This window comes from Vicugna pacos, chromosome 15 (assembly GCF_048564905.1).
Source record: "Vicugna pacos chromosome 15, VicPac4, whole genome shotgun sequence".
Lineage (NCBI taxonomy): Eukaryota > Metazoa > Chordata > Mammalia > Artiodactyla > Camelidae > Vicugna > Vicugna pacos.
The window spans coordinates 49,773,367-49,800,855 of record NC_133001.1 but is presented as its reverse complement, the minus strand read 5'-3'; the positions used below and the strand labels follow the sequence as shown (position 1 = coordinate 49,800,855).

Here is a 27,489-nt window from a genome sequence, read left to right as displayed (position 1 = left end):
AAAAGCTCGGAGCCCCATACGACAGCTTCACGCATGCGTACAACAGACCGGCTAGGAGCCGGGAAAGCAGTGTGCGGCCTCGGTCGCGGGAAGGGGGACAGTCACTTCCCGGAAGAGGCGGGGCCGTGTGGGAGAACGCGCTGAATTCGAAGTGTTTGCAGGGAGCTTTCCGGGTCAAGATGCTAAGCCCCAAAGGCTAGTCTTCAATCGGGAATGGAAAGAGCAAGTTTTTCCTTTTCTCTTTCTTTTGTTTCTTTTTCTTTCGTTTTTGTTTTTGTTTTTGCGAAGAGAAAATCTAGAAGCTTGGAGGCAGCGATAGTTAGGATTCAGGCCAAACTGGTAAATGACGGAAGGGCGTCTTTCAAAGCCAAGGAGAAGGGGTTGTCCCGGTAAGTCCCCAGAGTGGTGGAGAGGCGACTCCGCCCGGGCCCTTCCGCTGGCTCCTTTGCAGGCTGGGTTGGGGGCACGCTCTGCCTTGGCGTCCCTGTCGCGTTCGCCCGCCTCCAAAAACACGGTCAGCGGCTCCCTTTGAGCCCAGCAGGACGGCGGCCAGAGCCTCTGGCCGCGATCCGGCAATACTTTACGCGCCTGGAGTGTCGCCGCCCCCCACTCCGGGGCGGTGCCAAGGCCACGGGGTCCCCAATGTCCTTCCCCCCGCGCGCTGTGGGGCAAATTCCCTCGCCTCGTCCAAGGCCTTCTTGGGTCAGCCTTCCCGGATCCCCCTCGGCACACTTGAGTGTTCCTCTTTTTCAGTGTGAACTTTGTGTTTTGAAAATACTTCCATTATAGCGATTACCTTAAGGCATTGTGGTTGTTTATTTACAATCTTTTTTCCCCCGTGCGAACCTATGTTGTAGAACCCCACAATAAATATGGGAACCAACGAAATTTAAATTCCTTGGATTAGCTTTTAGCGCTCCTGTCAACCCGGCTTAACCTACCGCTTCTGTCTTTACACACCTCTCCTCGTGATACGCTGAACCAACTAAATAATCTACTTTCTCTACTCCAAAATCTTGCTTTTTAGATGGAAAAAAAGTGGTGTTTACCGTTACCCCAAAACACCCCCGAAGAAACTGATATCAAACTTCCGGTCTCCTGTAATGAAATTCCTTCCATAAGACACTTTTATTTCTAAAGATAATCAAATATATGGTCCTGTTTTGGCCCTTGCCATGATACACATATGTCATAGTCAAAATAGATGAAAACACTACAACATCTGGCCTAAGGGGTCCTTGTTGGTAAAAGATGGGAAACACAGTTGGAAGGTCTCCGCTTAGATGTCACTTCCTGTAGGAAGCCTTCCTTGATGCCCTAGACTAGATAAGGTATCTTTAGATCTATATACTCCTGTAGTTCTCTAGCCTACTTCTGTGCCTGTACTTGTCCCGTTGTTATAATTCTCTTTATCTCTAATCACACTCTGCCAAGTTCCTTAAATGCAGGGCTTAATCTTTAATTACTGTATCTGCACCACCAAGAAGAGTTCTGGTGCATAGTAGGCATTTAATACATATTTATTAGTAACAAGTAAGTTAAGCCTGGGTTATATTATGATTTAAAGTTTAAGTGAAATTCATATAAAAATAAAGCTGAAGAAGTAAAAAAAAACGGTATTAATTAGTGGAATCCTGTGGTAAATCCTATACAATACAATCCTGTGCTGAAATAAACTGTACAATTTACCAGTCTTTATATGAAAATACAGAGTCATTCTGAATGGAAATTGGGAAATTTAAAATATTTCCTGCTTTACTGTTAAAAAAATTGTAGTGTTTTTGCTTAAAACTGAAATAAAACTGGAAAACTGCTAGTTTAATAAAATGTATATTTTTGCATAAATCAAACCGCTGACTTCTTTTTATGTTCTTTAAATTTGATTCATTAGTGGAATTAGCAAGGTTCTGTGCTTTTCTCACCTCATTCAGTTTTATAATTAACCAATAAAAACTTACTCGCTTTTAAGGAAGTTTTAGAAACATAAATTGATTTATGGGGCACCATATGGTTACATCAAAGGGATCTGGTTTTTTTTAACCTGAAGGGGATTCTTAAAACTCTTTCTTTAAACTAGAAATTCACGGTCTTTCTACCAAGCAATAATATCTGAAATAGTGATTTTTTTTTAATACCAAGCTATCAAAATTGGTGATGAGATTCAAAGGATATCAGAATCTTATAATTCATCTAGTTTAATATGTATCATTTCGTAGATCAGTTAAATGTCTTCTCAAGGTCATACAGCTAGTCCGTGCATATCCAAGACTGAAATTCTAGCTTTTCTATCCCAAGTCCAGTGCTCTTTCACTAAAGTAAATAAATTGAAGCCACTAATAGGCTATGAAGTTATTTCAGTTTTCACCCTATTAAAATAAAATGCAAGATAAAATTATCCATAGTTTTGGGTGAGTTTGCTATGTGTAGTATTTTTAAATTTTACTTAATGCTGAGCTATTTTCAAGTAACCTTATCAGGTTGATCATGACCTCATGCAAGAACCATCTGTTCTGTCTTTGAGTGTAGTTGTACTTGAATATCTTAAGAGTTGTTGCATTCTGTCCCTTTTTGGAACTTTAAATAACTTTACCGTCTTTCTATTGCTACTTAATATCACTGCAGAGGAAGGGCTGGTGCAAAAAACAAAATGACAAGGAATAGAAAATGATGTCTCAGGGAAATAGACATTTTGGATTAACTACATTCTTAAAACATGTTATGGTGTTATTTTTCATAAAATAGATATTTCACGTAATTTACCCTTTAGAACTACTGAAGTATTCTTTTAATATTCTCCTTTTACAAATGATTTTCAAAGGAACATGAATGAACTTAAAGACCTTGGGTTGTAGATCTACTGAAGATAATCCTATTTTAAAAGAATGTGTTAACATTTAGAACACTGTAATTTTAGTTTAATATCTTCTGCATTTTACAACTGGCTATAAGATAGCACCATAAATGAAGTAAATTAACTGGTGACAAGCAGAAGTTATGTCACCTTTAAGGAAATTCACTGTCCATTACCTAAGAGATGATGATTTTAATATGTTTTAGATTTTTAAACAAGACCATTCTGGCTTCCCTGAGCAGAATGATTGTGTAGGGGTGGAGGGTAAGGAAAAAGTGGAAGCAAGGAGACCAGTTAGGAGACTACAGGCAGCACCAGGGGAGGATCATTAGAAATGGGGGTTTAGGATGTATTTTGGAGACAGGAAACTTGCTGATCAAGTTGCTGTTAGAGAGCAAATTCAAGAGAACTGTCAAAAATGACTACTAGGTTTTTGGCCTAAGCAACTGGATGTTTGAGAATGACTAGGGCTAGAACAGTTTTAAGAAGTGATGGAATCAAGAATTAGATGCATATTACTCATCCATATAAAGATAAAATAGGGGATTAGATATTCTTATCAAGAACTCGGAGGAGTTGTCAGATGATAAGGGATAAATGTTAGAGAGGGGGAGGGAAGAAGAGTTCCATCATAATAAGAGTCTTCAAAGGGGACCCAGCAATGATGTCCTTTCCAGTGTAGTCTGCCTCTAACTGACTCTAAAAATATTACTCTTCCTGTAAGTCTGTCTGCTAACTTTCCAATTCTTATGCCTACCCCAGTCTTTTAAATATTGTTACTTGGCATAGTTCTAATCTATCATTTTTTAGTTAAAAGAAATGAAGACTATATAAAGCCTTCCAGTTATTCAAGGCTTAATGGAAATTAACTAATGGTAAGTTACAAGAGAAAAAAAAAAACAAACAGATTTGTTAGGGCATGTCAGAGAGAGAGGCTTGCTCCTAAAAAGGTGTCCTTGATTCCTATGATTCCAAGAAAAAAGTGAGGGAAAAAAGCGTATTTCATGGTAGCAATTCTTTCATGGTTATGAACGAAACATAGCAGACCATTACTGCTTTATAGAAGTATGCCTGGGGAGCATGAGAGAGAGTCTAACCTTTTTCAAATCCATTTCTGTAGATACACGGGCCTCGAGGTTCAGGTACCAAAGTTGTTTAAAAAGAAATTGGATGAAGGTGGTCAAAAGTTACAAATTTCCATTTATAAAATAAGTAAGTACTAGGGATGATTAATAAAATTAACGCTACTGTACATTATATGTGAAAGTTGTCAAGAGAGTAAATTTTAAAAGTTATCATCACATGGAAAAAGTTTTTTTTCTTTTTCTTTTAATTTGTATCTGTATGAGATGATAGATATTCACTATACTTACGTAGTAACTGTTTCATGATGTATGTAAGTTAAATCATTATGTTGTACACCTGAAACATGCACAGTGCTGTATGTTAGTTATATCTCCTTAAAACTGGAAGAAAAAAATGTGACCAGAAAAACTGGCTAGGAAAGAGACATTTCTTTCTAGAAAATGTCACGTAACTGGGGAAAAGTGGAGAACACCTTAGCTCAGAAACAGTAACTCAAATTTAACTTTATGGTAACTAACAGATAATTTTTTTACGGACTTTTCATTTTGCCTGCATTGTTCATACTAGTTGTGTTTAAGTAGGCATTGTTACAACTTTGTAGTCTTTGCTCATATAATAAAGGAAAAGCCAAAATAGATGTCCTAGGTACTCATTAATGATATCTGTTCAACTACCGGTAATAGTTGTTCTGTGACATAACTGACAAAAGAAATTAAAATAACATGGGTAATTAAGTTTTAAGTGTAATGATCATATTAAAGATATTACTCATGGGTTTAGTTAAAAGCCCTCTTTTATCTTGCTAAAGGGGTCCAATCTGTGGGAATCTTAAAATACTAATAGAAAGTCAGCTCTGGGCTTATTTTTTTTCCACACATGGCTGCCCCAGTGAATAATATATTCCACTGAAGTCTGTACAGAATGATCCTTTACAGAATGATCCTAATGTGCTTGAAATATTTAAAGGACTACAGTTCGTAAACTTTGTAAACTTAAGAGTCTACCTGGTCAGTTTCTCAATTTTTTTCTACCTCTCTCAGAAGGAATGCAGTTTACATCACAGTCGTATACATAAATGTGTTTGTATGTGTCATGATAACGCTGCACCACATGAAAGTCTTCATTCATTACTATTGTTATATACGTGTAGTCAGTTTATGTAATGAAGCATTAGAAACATGGTAGAAAGGATTGAACGTAGGGCTGGAAAGGCCAGAGAAAAGACATACCTTGCCTAAGACCACACAACTAGTTCCAAGGTATTCTGATGGAAACCAGAAAATGTGATCTCTCATACCTAAAAAGCCATACTGAAGCTGTATTTGAAATTCAGGTACTCCTAAAGTTGCAGAACATTGCTTTTTAATTGACCCGTGAACTATGTACATATTTTGTAACTTAGTATTTAGGCAGGAAATGAACCATCTGAAGATTTCTAGTTTCTTTTCCTAACCCTTTACAAATAAAACCACATTTTTTAAGCTTTTTTTTTTAATTTGAAAAGTAATACAAGCCTATGGTTATTTTTAAAAATAAACGTAAAGAAATATACTTTGAAGAGTAATTCTTCACATCCCTCAACTTCAGTCATTCTTACTAAGTAACCTATTTTCAACCTGTTTTCATTTTGAAACCTGGAGTCTTTTTTTTTATTTATTAATACATATAGATCTATACCATTTTTATTTGCTGCATCACCTTCTCCATTGTTTGAACATACCATAATTTACTTAAAGTTGTATCCTTTATTGTGAGTATTTGGTTCTTCCCAGTGTCTTACTGTTACAAAGAGTGCTACAATGAATATCCTTGTATATAAATCTATATACACCTAAGAACATATCTTATTAAAGTAAATTCCTAGGAGAGCTATTGCTAAATCAGGAAATACCTGCATTTAAAATGTTGACAGCTTGAGTCAGGGTCAGATTTAAATGAAATAAGATCAGCTATGATAATGTTCCTCCAGAGAGGAATTGTTTAATTTCCCTCAATAGCAATCCATGCCAGTATCCAGCGTGAGTCACAAATAAAGGAAAGCACAATTATCAATAAGAACTTCCCCCTCAAACTTTCTGTTTCTGAATTTTACATGTTCTGATGGTTAACACTTTAAAAAGCTTGTTTCCCTTTATAATAATGCCTTAGAAAAATATATGCGTTCCCCACTCTTTTTCCAGAATTAACTACAACTTTTTACATTAACAAAGAGATAAAACCTTGACTCTGAATCTTTGCCACAATGCCACCCACATTCAATCAGTGGGCCTTCTTGGTGTGAAATAGACAATCTGAGCACTGGAGCCACCATTAACTACCTAATGCTTTCTTCTCTACATTTAAATCCGTGTATCTTTTCCTTCTAAAGTGACACACTAGCAAATATTTGTGCAGCTCTTCATAAAAATGAGTGCACAAAATAGTAATTATGGTAACATTGGCCACATTTAAAATTAAGATTCAGAAAAGCTCAGAGAAAATGACAGCCACAGTTCCAGCATTAATTTTCTTTGCAGCCACATACAATTTGAGAACATTTGCTTTCAGTAGGGACTCTGTTAACGGAATGGACAATACAGTACATTTTATTTCGAATGGCTCTGCATTATGGTAATAGCCTTTTGACTTCATATGTTTTTGTATCCCACCTTGTGTTTTTGGAATAAATTAAGGTCATTGTTTAGAGGATGATTATCTGTTATATAGTCAGACTGAATCTTCATTGCAAATACTACGTACTATTTTTCGTCAAATAATAACAAAGGAAAAGAAAACCAGATATAGATGTTTAATAAGGAAAAACTGGCCTATAGAAAATACCAAAGAGGTACAATAGCAGGGTTTAAGCCAATTTTGTTTTTAAAATATCGTGCACATAGAAAAGAGTTTAACATTAACATTTAACATTTTTTTAAAAGATTTTTTATTTTTCCACAATGAACATGTATGACCTTGCAATTTAAAAAGCCAATGCTCTTTTTAAAAGTATAATTACATATTCCTTCAACTCTTCATTTTCTGCCTCCCCCCACTTTTCCTTCATTAACCTTTGGTTTTTTTGCTTGTGTTGTGTTTGTGTGTTTGCATGCTTCCTTGCTTTTGCCTTTCTGTTTTTCCTGATTATGATAGGGGATTAATACTATTCTCTCTTTAGGTATGTAAATCAAGGAATGAATTCTCAAGGCAAATTTGTTTTACTACATCCCTGGATTTTCTACCCATCTCTGGTTTGTTAGCTCTTATTATTAGCTGGAACACAGCTAATTATCACTTTCCAAATTTATCCAAAATTATCACCTCCAAATTTCATGCAATATTGACACAATATTAATGTAACCATGCAGAAAATTTTATTCTTAGCCACTACTAAAGGTGACGTAGAAAAGAAGAGGAAAGAATGAAGAGAGACAAGGGTACCATTGACATTTGAGTTACATTAAATTAAAAAATAACTTTTTCAGTTCTACAGAGAAACCTATATTTGGTGACAAGAGTGTATTTTAAGGACAAATTTAGCATGCTCTAATCTAATGACTTTTAATCTGTTAGTTGCATTAGTGTTTTTGAAGCCACTAAGTATATTACCACCTTTTTAATGTTTCTGTGTTCTCAATTCTTCTGAGAAGTTGACTAATGAAAGAATTAAGAGAATAGTATATTTATGAATCACCCCAAATTAGCTCAAAATACATTGTTTGAATTTCTGTTCTGAGCTTCTATGTCTTTTAACAATCTTTTGAAAAGTGCGTTTCAAATAATAACAGATAATCACCAAAATGGGAGTGAATGACTTGTGGCAGATCCTGGAGCCTGTTAAAGAGCACGTCCTCTTGCACAGTCTCAGTGGGAAAACCATTGCAGTTGATCTGAGTCTCTGGGTATGTGAAGCACAGACAGTCAAAAAAATGATTGGAACCGTCATGAAGCCCCACCTCAGGTAGAGTACAAGTTCTTAGAATATAAATAGATGATTGTATAAGCAGTGGATGTCTTGGTTTTGCTTCCACTTTATTTCTTTTGTTGTTGCTGTTTGACATTTTGACATTTAAAAATATGTTGACATGTCTAGATCTGCCATCTCTATATTGGTGACTCACAATTTGTACCTCTTACTCTTTGAGTTCCAGACTCACATACCTAGTTGCCTACTTAACGTACCCTCTAGGATGCTTCAGTGACTACAAGCCAGATATTTGGGAGCCATTCTCCCCTTTTTTCATCCCTCTCCACATCCAATCCATCGGGAAGTCTTGCCGGTTCTACTTGCAAAATATATTCTACCTTCACAAACCTCTTGATGTCCAGAGGCACTACCTCAGTGTATGCCAACATCTCTTATCTGCCTTGCTGAGATGAGATCTTTCCCTGTCTTCTCCTGGCCTTCTCCTGCTGCAAACCACTTTCCACATAGTGATTAGAATAATCATGAATCTCCTTTGGTAAAAACATGCAATGATTTCTCAGTGCACTTAAATTGTTTTTTAACATTTTTTATTGAGTTATAGTCATTTTACAATGTTGGGTCAATTTCCAGTGTAGAGCACAATTTTTCAGTTATACATGAACATACGTATATTCATTGTCGCTTTTTTTTCGCTGTGAGCTACCATAAGATCTTGTATATATTTCCCTGTGCTATACAGTATAATCTTGCTTATCTATTCCACATATGCCTGTCAGTAACTACAAATTTCACACTCCTAGTCTGTCCCTTCCCACCCCACTCCCCCTTGGCAACTTGACCACAAGTTTGTATTCTGTGTCTATGAGTCTGTTTCTGTTTTGTATTTATGTTCTTTTTTTTTTTTCTTTTTTAGATTCCACTATGAGTGATCTCATATGGTATTTTTCTTTCTCTTTCTGGCTTACTTCACTTAGAATGACATTCTCCAGGGACATCCATGTTGCTGCAAATGGTGTTATGTTGTCATTTTTATGGCTGAATAGTATTCCATTGTATAAATATACCACATCTTCTTTATCCAGTCATCTGTTGATGGACATTTAGGCTGTTTCCATGTCTTGGCTATTGTAAATAGTGCTACTATGAACATTGGGGTGCAGGTGTCTTTTTGAAGTAGGGTTCCTTCTGGATATGTGCTCAGGAGCGGGATTACTGGGTCATATGGTAAGTCTATTCCTAGTCTTTTGAGGAATCTCCATACTGTTTTCCACAGTGACTGCACACTTAAATCTCAATAATAAATAAAATACTGTTGTGTATGACATTTTTGATACTAATGTTCTTGCCATTATGCTATACTATATTGATTTTTGCTTTCAATATATGATGATTGATGTATTTTTAATTTTATGTTTTAGGAATTTATTTTTTCGTATTTCATATTTAACGCTGATGGATGTAAAACTGGTGTTCGTTATGGAAGGGAAACCCCCAAAGCTGAAAGCTGATGTCATGAGCAAGAGGAATCAGATTCGGTATGGGCCTTCTGGAAAAACATGCTCTCAGAAAACAGGGAGGTCACATTTTAAATCAGTTTTAAAGGAGGTGAGCATTCAGATTTAATTCAATAATTCTGATTTGAATTAGAAAGTGTATTTTACTCTGATAAAGTTTGTTGTTCAGTATTTTTAGTACGTATTAACCTTACTGTAAATAGAAGACCAGTGTGAACAGAGAAGAGAGTTTATGTTTTGAAGCGTAACTGACCCAAGTCCAAGTTCTAACTCCGGCATCTAGAAAAGGCAATGGGCAAGATTTTTGACATATCTTTGCCTTGTTTCCTACTCTGAAATGGGGATAGTAATACTTCACAGGCATGTGGTGAAAATTAGAGAATAGTATCTCTAAGTAATGGGTACATAGTCAGTTCTTGATACATGTGATATTTTATGACGTCTTCAGCACTTGAATTCGCAGAATAGAGTTCTCCTTAATTCATACTTCAGTCATTCAGGATTAATGCCAATTCATAGATGGAATACATATTTGCTTTCCCTTAGGGCTTTGTAATTTTAAAAAGTACTTACTGTTATATTTTAATATATTTTTATGTTATGAAATATATATTTTTATAAAAGTTAAGAGAAAAGAAATCAATAGTAAAATATAGAAGTAAAACAATAGGAAGCTATTACTAGTCTTTTTACAAATGTATTTTTAATTGCTGTAACAGTGCACAAATAATTTTTATCTTGGACTTTTCATGTAATGTAGCATACTCATATTTCTCCATTGCCATATTTTATTCAAAATCACAATTTGTAATGGTTGTACAACATGTGTGGAGGCGTGAAATCATTCCCCATGATTGTGTATTGTTGTGTGTTGTTTGCTTTTCAGTTCTTCTCTGTTATACATGAAATTGTGATGAACGTTTTTTATGTACATAGCTTTTTCATGTGATTTTAAGATAAAATTTCCCGAAGTGGGATTGATAGAGCAAAGTTTAGGAATGATTTTACAACTTTGCCAGTTGCTTTCTACCAGTTCAGATATGAGATAAGCAATTTCAGTGCACCCACAAGATCACTGGATATTAGGTTTATCTTTGTGTTATGTAAGTTGTAAAAAACAAAGTTATTTCTTTGTTTATACACTACATATAAATAAATATAATACATATTTAATATGTGTTGGTTTTTTAATGGTGAGATTAAAATTTAGCTTAGTTTTAGTTCTTCTGTGGATAATCCTTTTCTCACTTACCTCTTGATTTTAATTTTTCTTTTGTTCAAGTTCTTTATAAAGGATATAGACCTTTTGTCATATTTGCTTTGAATTCATATCCCTGTTTTTCTTCTTAATTTTGATTAAAAATTTAATTTCTTTTAAAAGGCATTACATAAATTAATAATCATTTTTCTCCAGAAATTTTGTGTTTTTTAAATTTTTATGTGACTTTTTAAAAAAGCAAATTTTGATTAGTGACTATTCCACTTTAATGAGTGTCAGTAACTGAAGAAAATGTCTGTACTAGATTCTAATTATTTTTTGTATGATCAGTTCCTAGAAGTGTGGTTCACATACTTAAGGCATTAACTACCCAGTATAAAGCCAAAAGAAGTGCATGTCGTTTTGAGAAAATTACTCTATTCTTATTTATTTCACTAATTGTGGTGTTCTTAGGCATTTAACGTTGATTCAGTGTTGCCCACCTGCTACTCATCTTTATATTTCTGTCCCCGCAGTTACTAGACCTTATGTCCTCCAAATCCACTGCTATCTTCTAGTTATAAGCAGGAGAAGCACAAGTGAGCCTCTAACACAGCCTCCACCCCACATGATAGAGAGGTAGGGGAGGGGAAATTACAGCCAGCCTTGTCACAAATTCTGTGCTGGTTTTTGAAAACAGTTGGAAGGACGTGGCTCAAGAATCTGAAAAAAGGATGCTTTTCATCTAAGGGTAAGATAGAAACAACTATGGTGTTGCACTGAAGCAATACCTATAACAAAACTGTCTCTGTAAAGCCACCCAGCCAGAGTCCTGAAAAGTATCCCTTTTTTCAACATAGTACTTTGTCTTTCTGAACTTTGTCCAGCTTGGGCAACATCTGGCAGAGGTTTTTATTATGTAATATAGCATACAAACAATCAATTAAAGCAAAAGAGATGATATTTATTCTCTCAGTCTCTAGAAACTACAGGTAAATAGCCTCTTTTCCTCACCATACCCAATGTACCCCCAATGATAGAATGCACTAAAAGCTAAACTATAAGCTGCTCAGCTGTGTTAAATTCATAACTCAAAGAAAATCGTAGCAGAGTATTTGTACATGCAAATTGATATAAACATCCTGCACAGACATTTGACTTCTGAGAAGCACTCCAACAACTGATCCCTGTGTGATTTCCCACAACATTGTTCCCGAACTCAGGTTCGGCTGCTTGTGCTCAAAAGCCAATAATCAAGAGGCAAGTGTCAATAGAAAGGAAAGGTGTTTTAATCAGAAAAGCCAGCAATCTGGGGAGAAGGTGGACGCATGTCCTGAGACCAACTCCAAAGATTCTGCTCAGCCATGACAGTTTTTAAAGGAAAAAGTGGGGAAGAGTCTCAGTGAGTCACTGAGGCAGGAGGTTGGGTTCTGCATCACTCTCCATTGTGTGCAGGCTGGCTGACTCTTCAAATGAGTCCTTGCCCATGTGATCTCCCTGCAGGATTGCCAAGGGGGTATTGGGGGTAGGGAGCTAGTCATTCTTTAATTACTTAATTCTTCATTCTTACCTCTTTTAATCCAGGAAAAGAATCAACGGGTTAGGGAAGGCATGGTGTGCATTCAGGAGAGTACAATTAAGGAGTTAGTTTAAATTGCCTAGTGATCTCATTCCTATAAAGTTCTTTCAAGGTTAGAGGGAACAGAAATGGGCAAACAGGAAAGGGTCAGAGGGTCATACTGCTTTCAATATGGGAGGTTCATTGTACAGGAGAAGGTGATAGGAAGTGAACTTTAAGACCTCAAGCCAAAACTGTGTAAAAAAATCTTTGAAAGAGCTTATATTGGTGTGACCAGCATGTAAGAAGAATTGTCGTAGTTTTACAGATGTAAATGTTAATGTGATTAATTATTTAAATAACAATTATTTAAAGATATTTCCAGATGCTTTAGATAATAACATTGAATAGAACAATAAAAATTGTATATTCATTATTTTAAAAGTAATGTTTTAATTGTTTTATTGAATATGGACTACTTTTTAATGACATTAAAATTTGTAACTTTCATTAGAGAATTTTAAATCAATATAAAAGTAACCCATCACCAGTCTTTAACAATTATCAACCCTTGACCAATTTTGTTTCACCTATCTCACGCACCCATCCCCCTAGTCTAACAATATTTTGAAGCAAATCCCAGACATGATATTGTTTTACTTTCAATATTTCAGTACCTTTGTCTAAAAGATAGGGGCTCTTAAAAAATAAAAACGTGACCACAATATAATTTTTATTATTGCAGCTAAAAGTTTAGCAATCATTCTTTAATGCCATAAAGTAGTCAGCGTTCAAATTACCGTTTCTTAAATATCATAATTTGCAAAACACCTAAATATCTGCTATTAATATTTGTAATATAGAAGTAAGTTAAACACTGGGGGGATAAAAACAGCAATAAAAATGGTCTTAGATTCGTTGCATGTACTTTTTCTCTTCAGTGTCTTGATATGCTGGAATGCTTAGGAATTCCCTGGGTCCAGGCTGCTGGGGAAGCTGAAGCCATGTGTGCTTACCTCAATGCCAGTGGTTACACAGATGGCTGCCTCACCAATGATGGAGATGCTTTTCTTTATGGGGCCCAGACTGTCTATAGGAATTTCACTATGAACACCAAGGTATTTTTTTGGTTCTCTTTTTCAGCGTTTGTTTTGCAAACTACCCTTTTTTAAAAAAGGATTATTACATGATTAAATGAACTAAAATGTGTAAAATGCTTACCATAGTGCTTGGCACATAGCAATTGCTAAATAAAATGTTTACTCTTATTAAAAATATCACTACCGCTTGTTCATTCTTTTTGAAATGTGTATTTCTCTTCCAGGGGCTTGACTTGTTTCACAAGGTTTAAGTCTAGATTGGTTTCAAATATATATTATAAAATTGCATATGATATGTGTCGCTTTGACTTAGAATTTCCACTTTTAGTAAGCCTCAAAAACACCTCCAAATATGCAAAGAGAGATATTACTACCAGGGGACATTTAGTTTGTAATCATTTAAGCTTGGGCAAGGGAGACTATAGACATTGAGTGTATTAGAGCCAGGAAAACTAAACCTCTTGCCAGAAAATTCTGTCATGTCTCTGAAAATGCTAAGTGTCCCTATTGATAAACACTGCCTTCTGATGTAATAGTAAGCAGTATTAAAAAGGTCTGTATTATTGACATTAAAGATACCCAGATATTAGGGGGGAAAAACATTGCAAAGTAGTATTTTTATATAATCTTATTTTTACTTAACAATATAGTAATAATAAATATTTATATACATCAAAGGAAATGTTTTTTAGAAGAATATACATAATGCTGTTAATAGTTAACTGCAGATGATGCAATTACAGGGAATGTTTACTTTCTATAATATACATTTTACAATGTTTAATTTTGTAAGACAAAAACTTACTTTTGTAGACACCAAGAAATGATAAAGAGGGAAAAAGTGACTACTATAATTTTTAAAGTCATTTTTAAGCTATGACTTTATTTCCTGTATTGAAGTGATAAATTCTGTGAGGATTCTGGTGATCAGGATAATTTTCCTGTTTAAACTTTTAGAAATAAACATTTAGAGACAACTTTGACAAATTATTCTCTGTAATGTTGTTTAATATACAAATGTTTACTTTTTGAAGATGCAACTAAGTCTATACTTTCTTCCAGGACCCACATGTTGACTGCTATACGATGTCATCTATCAAGAGTAAACTAGGTTTGGATAGAGATGCTCTGGTTGGGCTGGCAGTACTACTTGGCTGTGATTATCTTCCAAAGGTGCACTGAAATTGTTGTGTTTATTTATTTACTATTCATAGTGGCTTTTTTTAATACCTTACATGCTGCATAAATATGAATATTATATGGTTATATAATTAAGAACCTAATTTAGAATATAAATGTAATAACCTGTTCAATAACTGAAATAATCAGCATTTCAAGTGGCATTAAAAACCTGGCTCATTGTGACACTGAATGTTATAAACGAGAATAGAATCATAACTAGTACTACAGCTTGAGTCTCGGTAAACTGTAATTCTAAGAGATTCACATTCAAGTTTGACTACCCTTTTAAAGAAATGTCGGAATTACTCTTTCCTTGTATCATGCCAATATTAATTTCTGTCACTGTTTTTCTGTGTTCTGGTTTTCAACCTCCATTGTGGCTTTCTAATTGTGCACATGCTCAGTGTTATTGTTACTGTTGCTAGGCAACATGATTATTGGGTTTAGCCATTCATCCTTCCATGCCTCTTAGCATTACACTGAGTTTTGTTCATGAAAACCTTTTATATCTTAAGATACACAATATAGCACTCTGTAACAAATAGGTACAGCAGGTGAGGCATGAATTAAGAATTACAAGGATAACCCGATTCTTAAATATGACATTTAAAAATATAAAATGACTTGTATTGTAGCTCCTGCTATTTTTATATAGTCCCATTATTATATCCCTGCTGGTCATCTCTGTATCCTTTCTAAATCCCTCAGGCTATAGACTCTATCCCTAAGAGAAGTCTAAAGAGGATGATATATAATTCTTTTTCAGCAGAGCTTACAAGACGGAAAAATAGCAGGGTCGTAAAATTATTAAGTCTAACTTGTAATCTATGTCACCAGTGACCAAAGAGAGAAATTGACAATTTTTTTTAAACTAGTAAAGAAAACAGGAGGAAAAAAACTGTTAAATAACACACAAAAAAATTACTATAATTCTCATTCTGAAATAGAAGATTCCTACTTCCTTTATGTAATTTTATTGTAATTAAAGTCTAAAAACAGCCCAATGTTGAATGTAAGAAAAAATTTGCCAACTTGAATTCACAGAAACCCAGTTTAGCTGCTGTGGTATTACATTATCCACTAACCTTAGCCATTTTGACCTTTGTGTTCCCTTGCAACCAAAACTATCTATATTATTCTATTTAAAACTGTTTAAGACTGTACTAGCATGACTTGCCTTCAAAAATTTTAATATGTAACCAAATGCTAATATAAGAAGAATGACATACAAAATACCTAGCGGCTGGTATGCTACAAGACATAGGCTGCAGAGATGGAACACTCTTCCGGATACCTTTGGTTGTGCCATGTGCTACCCTCTTAGTAGCTGAATCCTGGGTGTAGGTGGGTTGGGAAGGGAATTCAGGTTAGGAGGGAGACCCCTTTGCGAACAGGCACTCAGGATATTTGGGCAATGTCTATTTGCTAACCAGTTTGGAAGTGTTTTAACACTAGTATGTCTGTCCAGGTGCATATCAGCTAAAGAGCAGCCTTGCTTACAGAGATATATTAATAACCTTTTAGAGGAACTGGAAGACTCAATTTAAACTGTAAATTGTCTTGTAAATAGACATTTATTTATATATTTTTGTGTATTAGAAACTTACTGCTTGTTTTAATTTTCTTAAGTTATTAATTTCAAGAGCTAGCTTGGAATTCTCCTTCGTTACTTTTGGTGTCTTTAAATAGTAAATGTTTGTATGACCACATGAACATGCTTTTGCTTGATTACAAGTATAACATAAAGTTGGGTCAAATTAAAATATTATCAAAATAAGTAACATAGCAAATGAAACCCTCTAAAATTCTGTTCTTCCCTCTCCTAAAAAAACAGTCAGTGGCTTGGTATGTAACCCTCTGACTTTTCTTTGCATAAGTTAATAATGTAATTGTTATTTAACTTACAAATCTAAATCATACTGTATGCTATTCTGCAATTTTCATTTTATATAATAATATATCTTGCACATGTTTTCCTGTCGCATTGTGATATCTCATTCTTTTTGAGCTGCACAATATTACATTGAATGGACATATCTTACTTCATATATCTGTTCCCTAGTGATTAACATTTAAATTTCTTTTTCCACTTTCTGAAAGGGTGTCCCTGGAGTTGGAAAAGAACAAGCACTAAAACTTATAAAGATTTTGAATGGGCAAAGTTTACTTCAGAGGTAACTAAAAATTATGTTCTCTTGTGATACCATTTTTTTATTCTTGTTGAACTTGATAGTGAATATTACAAAAAGTATTATGCTTTCCAAAAAGGTTTTTTTTTTTTGTTTTTAAGCTGATCTATATATTCATTTAAAATCACTTATTTTTATTTATTCTTAAGTTTCCTAAAAGAAGCATGGGAGTATATGTCCTAAGCCATACTTTGTTTTTTCATCATCAGCTCACTACGTACACAAGTTATAAGATGTCAAATGCGTATATTTATAACCATGAATATTTGGCACAGACTATTTTAGGCTATTTACCGACAAGTAAAGATAAACTAACATTAAATTAATTTTATGTTTTAAATTATTTTTGATATGTACTTTGATATTATATTTTTTCTATAAATGAAATACCTGAGATGTTGCAAATATTTGATAAGTAACACTTGACCAAAAATTTTACTTGACTGTTTTTAGTTGTATAGCCACAAATTTAGTGACAGATTAATACAGTTTGAGGATTCAAGACAATTAAGGTACAAAGTATACTAAAGTTTACAAACTATGCTGTTTAGTTTTAAAAGCATGTCAATTATATGTATTTGATGAGAGCAGTGTTTTATAAAAATTAATATTACTGATGATAAAGTATAGAATGAATAAGAAGGAAAGGAACTGAGACACTGGGAGACTTAAAACAGCCTCGGCCTTCAGTAGGTATGAGATGGTGAGTGCGTGAAAGGAAATATTAAGTGGTAGAACTGAAGAAGCGATGACCACAAAAAAGATTTCACATGGCCGTGTTCTTTCCTATAATGCTTCTCTTTCAGCTGTATAGCTGTTGAAAGATCTAAGACTTTATTCATTATTAATATCAGCAATTAGTGTTTTCCAAAGCAGGAAGGAAAAGGTATACTTTGGCATGGGGGTGAGTTAAGGAGTCATTTAGGAATTGTAAAGAATAAAATAAAAAAGGAAAAGCAAACAATAATGGCTAACTATAAATAATTCTTACTGAAACAGTTACAGCAAATGTATATTTTTGGCAACATTTTATAAAATGTTTGTCTTCACACTTGAAAATAATGAAATTACACTTTGTTGTAATTATCTGTCATTCTAATTTTTATTAATTTAGACTAACCTTCACCCTAGTTATTTTTTATTTTTTCATGTTTTTATGTTCTCAGTCTGGGCCAGCAATGTTACTGCTAAAGGAGAATAAGTAGGCAGGTGGAAGGGGACAGAATAGCCTGACATTTGAGAACATGGTATCTTGGTGACCTTATTATTATTTTTCTCTTTTTAAAACCATTTTCTTTTAAAGGTTTAATCAGTGGAATGAAAAATCTTGTTACTCTAATTCACAACCACCAGTTGTTAACAAACTCGCTCATTGCTCTGTGTGTTCCCATCCAGGTAAGCAGATGTAGGGCATGATATCTCTAGAATATTAGTGTCTGATACCTATGATTTCATCTCTGTTTTTATACTACCTTTTACATCCCTACCTTCCTCACCAGGCTGGGACTCCTCAGAGTCAGAAGTTGTGTCACATACACACAGTGGGCACTTGATATACATTTATTAAGTGAAATGATGTGATGTAAATGTTAAATATAAGTACAGTTTTAAACTATGTTATCAAATTGCTTTAATCTTAAAATTACATTTTCAATATAGATATTCATTTTAAGAAGAAAAATACTGTACTGGTAAATCTTAGGGAAAAATGGAAGTGAAACCATCTGTTTTTATATCAGTGATTTACATTTGTATCTTTAAAGAATTCTTAATTGTCCTACAGTATATTTTTGTTGTATGTGAAAATAATAACTTAAACTAATTTCTCATACATGTTCGCTGTTACCGAAAATGGCTTGGATCCTCTTCATTAGTCTTGATTAAAAAAAATGAGGTCTCTGACATGTACTGAGTCAGAAAGGCCTTTTGCTCCCAGAAGAGGTTAGGAGATCATGTTAGCTCATCTTTTAAAAGAAATTCTGCTGTATCTATCTGTCTTAATATGTTTCATTAACATTTTAGGATTATAGGTGACATCATAGGAGAAAAAATGCTTTTATGGATAAAATGCCATTCAAGTTTTTGTATACATTATAAATGATGATTTTAGACTCTTCTGTATTTTGAAAACAGTGTTGAAGGTACTCACGCTTTCCTTTTAATGGGCACCAGGGCCCCACACCCAGACCACAATCATAACTTATTCATATTCCAAGTATAATTTGAAAATAGCTACATAAGTAACTGAGAGCTCATCACAAGCAGAAGTAATTAACTGCTGTATTATTTTAAAATTCTTATTAAAGAAACCATTTCATGAATTATTCTACTAACTAATCTTTTGTTATGCTAACAATATCCTACTTTTCTTGTCTGTAACTACACAAATACCACAAAATTTTCCATTGTTGATTATTATAAATGCATAATATCATATTATAAATTAACACTTTCAGATAGAAGAGTCATTTACAAAAAAAAAAGTGTCATGTGGTAGTAATAGCTTGACACCTACTTTATCCTAAGAATTACTATTGTGTTCATTACTCTATTCAACCTAAATGTATCACAACCCTTCTATATGCTAGGCGTTGTGCTAGGCAGTATTTGTTTTTGAATTTGGTTGCATAAGGGTTAAAAAAAATGTATGCAGAGGCTAATTCTTAAAAGCAGTGAGAATCATACTTTTTATGTCTCCATAAAGGTTCACCTAAGGATCATGAACATAATGGATGCAAATTATGTAAAACTAATCGGTATTGTGAACCACATGATTATGAATACCGTTGTCCTTGTGAGTGGCACCTTGCAGAACATGATAGGCAACTAAACGCAGTAGAGAGCAGTATTAAGAAGTAAGTTTGTTTGTTTTTTGTACTGATTGTTTTCTGACGTGACCTATTTGTACACCTGTGGTCATTGTTTCCACTTAACTTTCCCTCGTGTAGGTTAGTAATGTTCCACAAAATCCTTTTCTTAATTCTGTTCAAAAATTAGGCTACCTTAGAAGATAGTAATTTCATAATATTTCAATGAGAAGTTTGATGACTGGGGCACTATACAAGGACATTTTTCATGAAATTAGAGGTTAGATGAGATGAATTTAGAGTCTGTCTAAAATTGCCCAATTGTATTAATAATATGTGTATAATTTATTTTCAGGAAAGCTTGCAGTTGTGAGGGATTCCCATTCCAAGAGGTAATGAATGATAATTCAACTATGTGTTTAATCTCAGAAGCTTTTAAGAAGTTTAAAGTCTCAATTGCTATTTTCTGTTCTCTTGCTAGGTTATTCAAGAATTCCTTTTGAATCAGGATAAATTGGTGAAGGAAATCAGGTACCAAAGACCTGATTTATTATTGTTTCAGGTATCTGAAAATAAATTCCTTCTTTACAGTGTAAAGTTGGATAGGAGGAAGATGAGAAGGGATAATCACTTTGATTGGTCTGAAAGGTTGAAATAGCTAGCTAGTTGAATGCACATATATTTTTCTTTCTAATTTTCACTCCTTTGCCACACAGTAACTATACTTTGCAGACCATAAGACGAATCACAATTATGCTGTTCTTTACTAAACACCTTAAATACCATGTACTGATATATTGTATTCTGGAATCTACTGGGAGAGAGAGGCTAATAACCAGAGAATGTAAAGATCAAGTATATTGTTACGGAAGACAGTACAGTTTACAAGGGCCCTGGGATTTGAAATCAGTGACCTAAATTTAAATTTGGACAGTCCGTCACCGTGTGACCCTGGTTATATGTTTTCCTATCTCATGAAATCACCATGAGGTTTAAATGAGATTATTTATATTAACCCCTGGTATAGTAGCTAGAGAAACAGAGTGGCTCACTAACTTGTTGCTTGTCCCTACCAACAGCAGTGATAATAATGGCAACCAACATTTATTGAACATTTAAAATTTGCTATTATATATAACACATTACATGTAATCTCACTTAACTTCAGAATTTGTGTGCTGGATTTATTTTACAGAGAGAAAACGTAAGTTGAAAGAGATGAAGTAATTTACCCAACATCTGGGAGATCCACTGCCACTCCAACCCAGACCCCCACACTTAATCATTATGCAATATTGCCTCCTTCAGAAGCTCACTGTTCTTTCTGGGAATATGTTTGTTGATAGGACTTTAACTAACGTTAACTCTGAAGGAAAAGATAATATCACTGGAGACTGCTGTTTGCCTCCAAGAGGTCACAAAATCTTGTCATATTTTTATATTTACAGAGATTTACGCTTGAAAAAATGGAATGGCCCAATCACTATGCATGTGAGAAATTGTTGGTGCTGTTAACCCACTATGACATGATAGAAAGGAAGCTTGGGAGAAGGAACTCTAACCAACTACGGCCAATCCGGTAACATAAAGAATTGTATGAATGAGTCCCTGTATTTTCATTGGAATATCTTACGATCTAAAATATTCTTATTAGTATCTTTAATAGTGGGATATATATCTCCTTGTTTTATAAAGATGAAGGAAAGGTCTACTGGAATATTAAAAACCTATTCAGGGCTTACATTCAGGATAACATAGTAAGTTCATGCTTTGACACACCTTTTTGCTTTAAACACATAATAATTATAGAGTATTAAAAGAAATAAATATAAAAAGCTATAGCCAGGCTTAACTAGATAATTATTTCAATGGACCAGAAAGGGAACAAAAATGTAAAATGAATGGAGGAATTGAAACTGCAAATTGGTGACTCTCAGTGAAGGGTATGTGATTATTCATTGTAGTATTCTTGCAACTTTTCTTAAGGTTTGAAAACTTTCAGAATAAAAATTTGGTGGGAAGAAACATTAAAGAGAAAAATTAAGCTACAAAGGAATGACAATCTGATAACGTACATTTTTTATGACCGTGGTAGATTTGAGAAGATGATGGAGTAATATTTCAAAGCTTTGAGTAAAAAAAATGGGCAGCATAGATAGACATTATTAAAATTATTTGCTGGTTAGTAAGGCATTTTCAGACGTATGAAGACCAAGAGTCTGCCACTCACAAACCCTCATTAAAAGCACTATTAAAAGAAGATTTCAGCAAGAAAAAAAATGAACTCAGGGAAGATGTGGATTCCAACAAACAGTGGTTGGCATGGAAATTGATAAAACATATTTAGCTAATTTAATAAACTGGAAAAAATAAGTATATAAATATCTTCATAACGCTTGATAGTCAGTATATGATGATGATAATAAACTAAAACTCCCGAAGTATGCATGTAAACATTTAAGGGTAACCATTAAAACAATTAGAAATACAGTCTCTAGGTTTAAAACCAATACATAAAATAGGAAAGTGAAACTATCAAACTGAAGGCAGGAAGGTTACAGGGGGAAATAGCAGAGAAAAAGCTTGGTACCCGAAAACAAAATAAGATAAAGGACTGAGTCCAGCGATAGCAGTAATCACAATAAATGTAGGTGGATTAAACTCATCTATTAAAAAACATTATACTGAATTAGTAAACAAAATTCAGCAATATACTGCTTACAGGGCATGTGCAGAATAAAATTATGCTAAGTTTGAAAATAAAAAGATTTAAAAGATTTACGAGGCAAATATTTACCAAAGTGATGTAGCAAAATTAACAGAAGCAAAATAGACTTTAAAGTAAAAATCATTATTATGGAAAAGAGGAATACTGAATAATAATGAAAGGAAAAATCTACTGATAAGATCTAACAGTTATAAACTTTATCTTTTAAATAAACTAGTCAAAGGAATAACTATACAATAATTCCTTATAATATTTTAGAATATTGTAAAAACAGAATAAAAATTAATGGAAACTGAGTCTTCAATTTACATATTGAAAATTTCTGAATAACTATAGCAATGGGACTTCATTAAGTTTTTTTTTTTTTCAGAATCATTAAAACTCGAATTAGAAATGGAGTTCATTGCTTTGAAATAGAATGGGAAAAGCCTGGTATGTATGCACTTTAGGAAAATTTATAACATTTGACCATGTATGTTTAGCAAATATCATATATATATGTGAAAATTATGTATGTATATAAAAAAATGAAAAAGAAATGTATGGCATACACCAAGGATTAATTTCATAGTTTGCCTTACTATGTAAATAGCCTGAGCTGATAGTAAATATGAAAAACTTTAACCATTTTTTAGTGCCTTAAATTGATATTTCTTTTGTAATTAATGTTTATAAAAACAATATGGCAATGGTTTTAATTTATATTTCTCAAGAAAATGCTGCTACAAATGGTCTGGTCATTGATTTCATTGTACAGCTGGGCCTAAAGAAATCAAGTTTGCTGAATAGTATTTAAGGTACTTTTCCTCGTCTTTCTTTACTCTGTCTAGTTTTCATGGGAATATTTAGTAGTGAAATTACTCTTATTTTCTACAGATAGAAATACAGTGAACTGTAAATTAGCTCCAGGTCTGAGGGCAAGGAAAGCACAAATCATTTAAAATGAAAAATAATCCCAAATTCATTTCTACTTGGCTTTGAAATTAGATTGTGTAATTATATGTGAATGAATGAGAGAACAGCTTTGTCAGTGAAAGTTTAAGTTGTAGGTAACTTTGAAGAATTAAATGATAAGAATTAGCTCAGCCATTCTAAGCAATAATAGGAAAATAGCAAGCTGAAGAATTTTGAAAACTGTTTAGGAACAGTTCCACCAACCATAGTAGATTTTCAGGAAAGACAGTGCCATTAACCCAGGCTGGCAGCGCATCTCCTCTGTCTAGAACTGAGGATTAGGTTCCTCCTTTCTCTTATCCTTGTGAGAGTTACTCCTTAAAGGAGAAAATGTGCCCCAGGCTAGTTTAACCAAGAAAAACCGTAAGTTCACCTATTGCCATTGTTTCTACTTTAAACTCATCAACGAATAGTTTTGTTATAGTTTGGCTTCTTATGCAACTTCACCCTCATATAGGATAAACACAAGAATCTAGTCTGCTGTTTACATATCTTACTGTAGATTTACATATAAGCATTCTCATTTTCATTTATGAGGTGCTTGTGAGTCCAGTAAGCCTGGGTATATCCTCAAGAGATTGATAACCTTTGAAACAATAATCTGGAAGACAGTAATATATATCTGTATCTTTTTAAGTTGAAGTACAGTCAGTTACACAGTGTGTCAATTTCTGGTGTACAGCACAATGTCGCAGTCATGCATATACATACATATATTCGTTTTCATATTCTTTTTCATTAAAAGTTATTACAAGATACTGAATATAGTTCCCTGTGCTAGGCAGAAGAAACTTGTTTTTTTAATCTATTTTTATTACATAGTGGCTAACATTTGCAAATCTCAAACTCCCAAATTTATCCCTTTCCAGCTCCTTTCTCCTGGTAACCATAAGGTTGTTTACTAAGTCTGCAAGTCTGTTACTGTTTTGTAGATGAGTTCATTAGTGTCCTCTTTTTTTCTGGAATCCACATATGAGTGGTATCATAGGGTATTTTTCTTTCTCTTTCTGGCTTATTTCACCTGGAATGAAGATCTTGATGACCATTTCAATTCTGTTCTTTTCAGAAGTTACCGCTACAGAAAGGCAATGTTGAAGTTTTAGGAAATTGTTTATTTCCATTCTTTATCTGGAATTTTACACTTAACATACTAAATTAAAACCAACGAATCTTACCTAAACAAAGCTCTATGTTCTCTAAACTGCTCCTACAATCTCTGAAGCAAGAGAAGTTTCAAGTTCTAATTTAAAAGGAACCTCCTTCCAGCTCTTCCCGGGTGGAAGAAAATCACTTCTGTACTAGCATCAACAGATTATTAGAATAGAGATGTTGTAAAGCAAGAGTTACAATGAATTATTCATTTGCAAATGACCTAGTTTACTTGGTAAACTGAGTTACCTGGAAAAATGGAATATTTCAAACCTGTAATTAAGTTATTTTTATTGTATTTTTACTCCCTTAGAACATTATGCTATGGAAGATGAACATGGAGAACTGGTTCTGCAAACGATAGAAGAAGAATCATTGTTTGAAGCAGCTTATCCTGAGATTGTTGCTATTTATCAAAAACAAAAGTCAGAAATTAAAGGGAAGAAACAAAAAGGTAAGTGTCACATTTGACAACTGTTTATGCCACTCACAAATTTTACAGAAGAGCTACCTGTCCTGTTTGAATCTATGCTGTCCTGTTTCTCTGTCTTGACAAACTTGGCATTAAAATCTAAAATAATCTAAGAATAAACCATTCTACTTGGTGTCTGCTAACTTAACCAACTGTTAATAATAGTAATTATACTAACCTTTTATTGAGCAACTAGTATGTGTAACATATTTTGGATTATAAATACATTTTCTTTATTTTTGAGAACTCAGGAAATTAGAACATTATTTTATAGTATAACACTCAATTATAATATTATTAATACTTTTATAATAATTATATACAGCAGTTTTCAGGAATGGGCTAAGACGAAGAAGGCAAAAATTGCTTATATAGATTTCTGACCTCAGCTCTAGTTTATTTACCCACATTAAGGAAAATAAAATAGATTTTAATTATGTTATACTTTTTTTTTTCTTTTCAGGCATGAAAATTAAGTCCAAAGGAAGCAGTTTGCCAGAATCAGATACTATGATGGGTTTTCAGTCACACACAACTTTCAAGCCCACATGTGAAATCTTCTCTAAACGGAGTTCCAAGTTAAATTTGGGAATTTCCCCCGATTCTACGTTACCCCAGGAATCTATTTCTGCGTCATTGGATACCTTGCTTTTACCTGAAGAGGCTCCCTGTCTGGATAGACAGGAACAGTTCGTATCTTCTCTGAGACCTTCAGCTACACAGCAAATTAAAGCTGTAACTGCAGAATCTAGTCAACCCAGTACCTCATCCCGTAGTATATCCACAATTGCTGATCTGCACTTGAGCACCATTGACTGGGAAGGTACTTCTTTTAGTGATTCTCCAGCGATCCCAAAGAATACTTTCTCTCATGGTCCAAAATCAGAGCTTGAGATGGCTATCCCTGATAGCTTTAAAAATATCCCAGAGCAGTTGTCACGTGAATCAGAATGGTACACCACAAGCACTGATAAATTGTTGAATTGGAATCTTCAAAAGACTGCTCCAGAAGAGCCCCTGCTTTCTGGCATTACTGGTTTGCATCTTCAGGATTTGCCTTTAAAGGAACGAATACGTATAAAATCATCATACCCTCAGAATAATGTGCGACCAGATGTTGGCCTAAAAACTTTGTCACTCCTTACTGTAAAAGAGCGCTGTGTTGCTAACAGTAGTTCCGATGGCCTATCACATCTTTCAAAGGACCTTCTAGGAATTCATTTGCCAAATGAATCTAGAAACTGTAAAGTTCTAAAAGGAGACCAGCTGTTTCAAGAAAACTATAAAGTGAATACTTCTGTACCTTATTCTCTCAATAACCCAGTAGCAGGGACCTCCAATGTTAGAACTGAACCATCAAATACTGCTTTCCATCGTAGCAGAAAAGTGGATGCACAAATCACTGAGAAAATTGTAATGAAGAAGAGTGTTTGCCTTGATAGACCTTCCTCTGAGGAAGAAAGTGTCCCAGAGTTTGGGAAACCTAAGTCCACAACTCGAAAAATGAAACAGAGTTCTCAGCAGTATAGCCCAGCTCGATTCAAGAAAAATGATGGCAACAAATTGAATAACCCTAAGGCACGTAGTAGAGAAACTGAACAGTGTGTCCAGGTTTCTAAAACAGCTGGAAATGAGGAAAACTCCTTCCCAGATGCACCAAAAGTTTCTCTGAGTTTTCTGCAGTGTCACAAAGAAAAAGACGACTCTGGCACTTACTTGGATAGTCCTCTTCCTTTAAGTCAGAGATTAAAACTAAGGTTTCAAAACACTTGAAATGAAATTTCGAATATTCAGATATAAATCAGCATTCTAGTGGCATTAGCAGAAGCAGAGGGAAGGTATCTAGTTTATAGCAGAAAAATTTAATGTGGTTTTATATGTTGTGAGTCCCTTGCAATCAAAACTGTGATAAGAAAAATTGTTACCTAAAACTTTGATTTTAAAAAACAGTCCTCTGTAGTGAAAACTTCAGGTGATGTATATTTTTATAACATACTTTTGCCATTTTAAAAAATAATCTTTATTATTCCTTTGTTATATTCTTAAAAAGTTAGTGCAGTACTAGACAGAATAAATGCTCCCTCCATTTCCTCTTTTTCGCTCATTGCTTCCACAGGCCTCTAAAGCATTTTTTGACATTCCAGCTTGTTCCCAAGAGGATAGCTCTTCATAATTGCCTACATTCTCAGATTGTCTTCTATTATACCTTCCTGAGAGTGACATTTTCTCTCAATGTGAAGATACTTCCAGTTGCCTTCCCAGCTTCAGTAATCTTATTCTCTTTTGTGAGGGACAAAAAAAAAAAAAAAAAGGAAAAAGTGGAAGATGATCACTATATGTAGTAAAAATTATGGTTATTGTAGCAGAATAAACTGAGGAAAGCTACTTCTTAAATATCCCAAGTTCACAGGTCTGCCAAGTGGAAGAAGATTTGGAAAATAGATTGTATAACCAGAGAGGGTTAGAAACTTGCTCAGGATCACACAGCTAATTAAATAGTGGTGGGGAATCCAGATTTCTTGCCTCTCAATTCATTGGTTTTTCCTGTGTTCTTTTTCTTTTATAGCACTTTTTTCTTTCCTTTTTGTTTTAAGATGAATCTATACAATATTGACTTCAGTACTTCCAAATATTAAGTTGTACATTAATCTATTTAGCACTCAAAAAAGTCTAGAAGGAGCCAGATTGGAAAGGAAAAAATAAAACGGTTGCTACTTGCAGATGACAAAATCATGTATTTACAAAATTCTAAAGAATCCATTAAAAACTATTTGAATTGATAAATGAGTTCAACAAT

The 27,489-nt window shown here is 34.0% G+C and overlaps 1 protein-coding gene across 1 annotated transcript; it reads left to right on the top strand.

Annotated features, from left to right (window-relative positions):
• Positions 1-65: 65 nt before the first annotated feature.
• GEN1 (GEN1 Holliday junction 5' flap endonuclease) lies at positions 66-27,226 on the top strand. Its single transcript, XM_072938169.1, has 15 exons — positions 66-389; positions 3,972-4,063; positions 7,702-7,874; positions 9,260-9,446; positions 13,053-13,229; positions 14,274-14,384; positions 16,494-16,567; positions 17,886-17,977; positions 19,287-19,437; positions 19,745-19,781; positions 19,871-19,951; positions 20,838-20,968; positions 22,488-22,549; positions 24,534-24,674; positions 25,156-27,226. Exons 3-15 carry the CDS (start codon positions 7,714-7,716, stop codon positions 26,463-26,465), a joined length of 2,715 nt encoding a protein of 904 aa, XP_072794270.1. The 5' UTR covers positions 66-389; positions 3,972-4,063; positions 7,702-7,713; the 3' UTR covers positions 26,466-27,226.
• Positions 27,227-27,489: the final 263 nt, after the last annotated feature.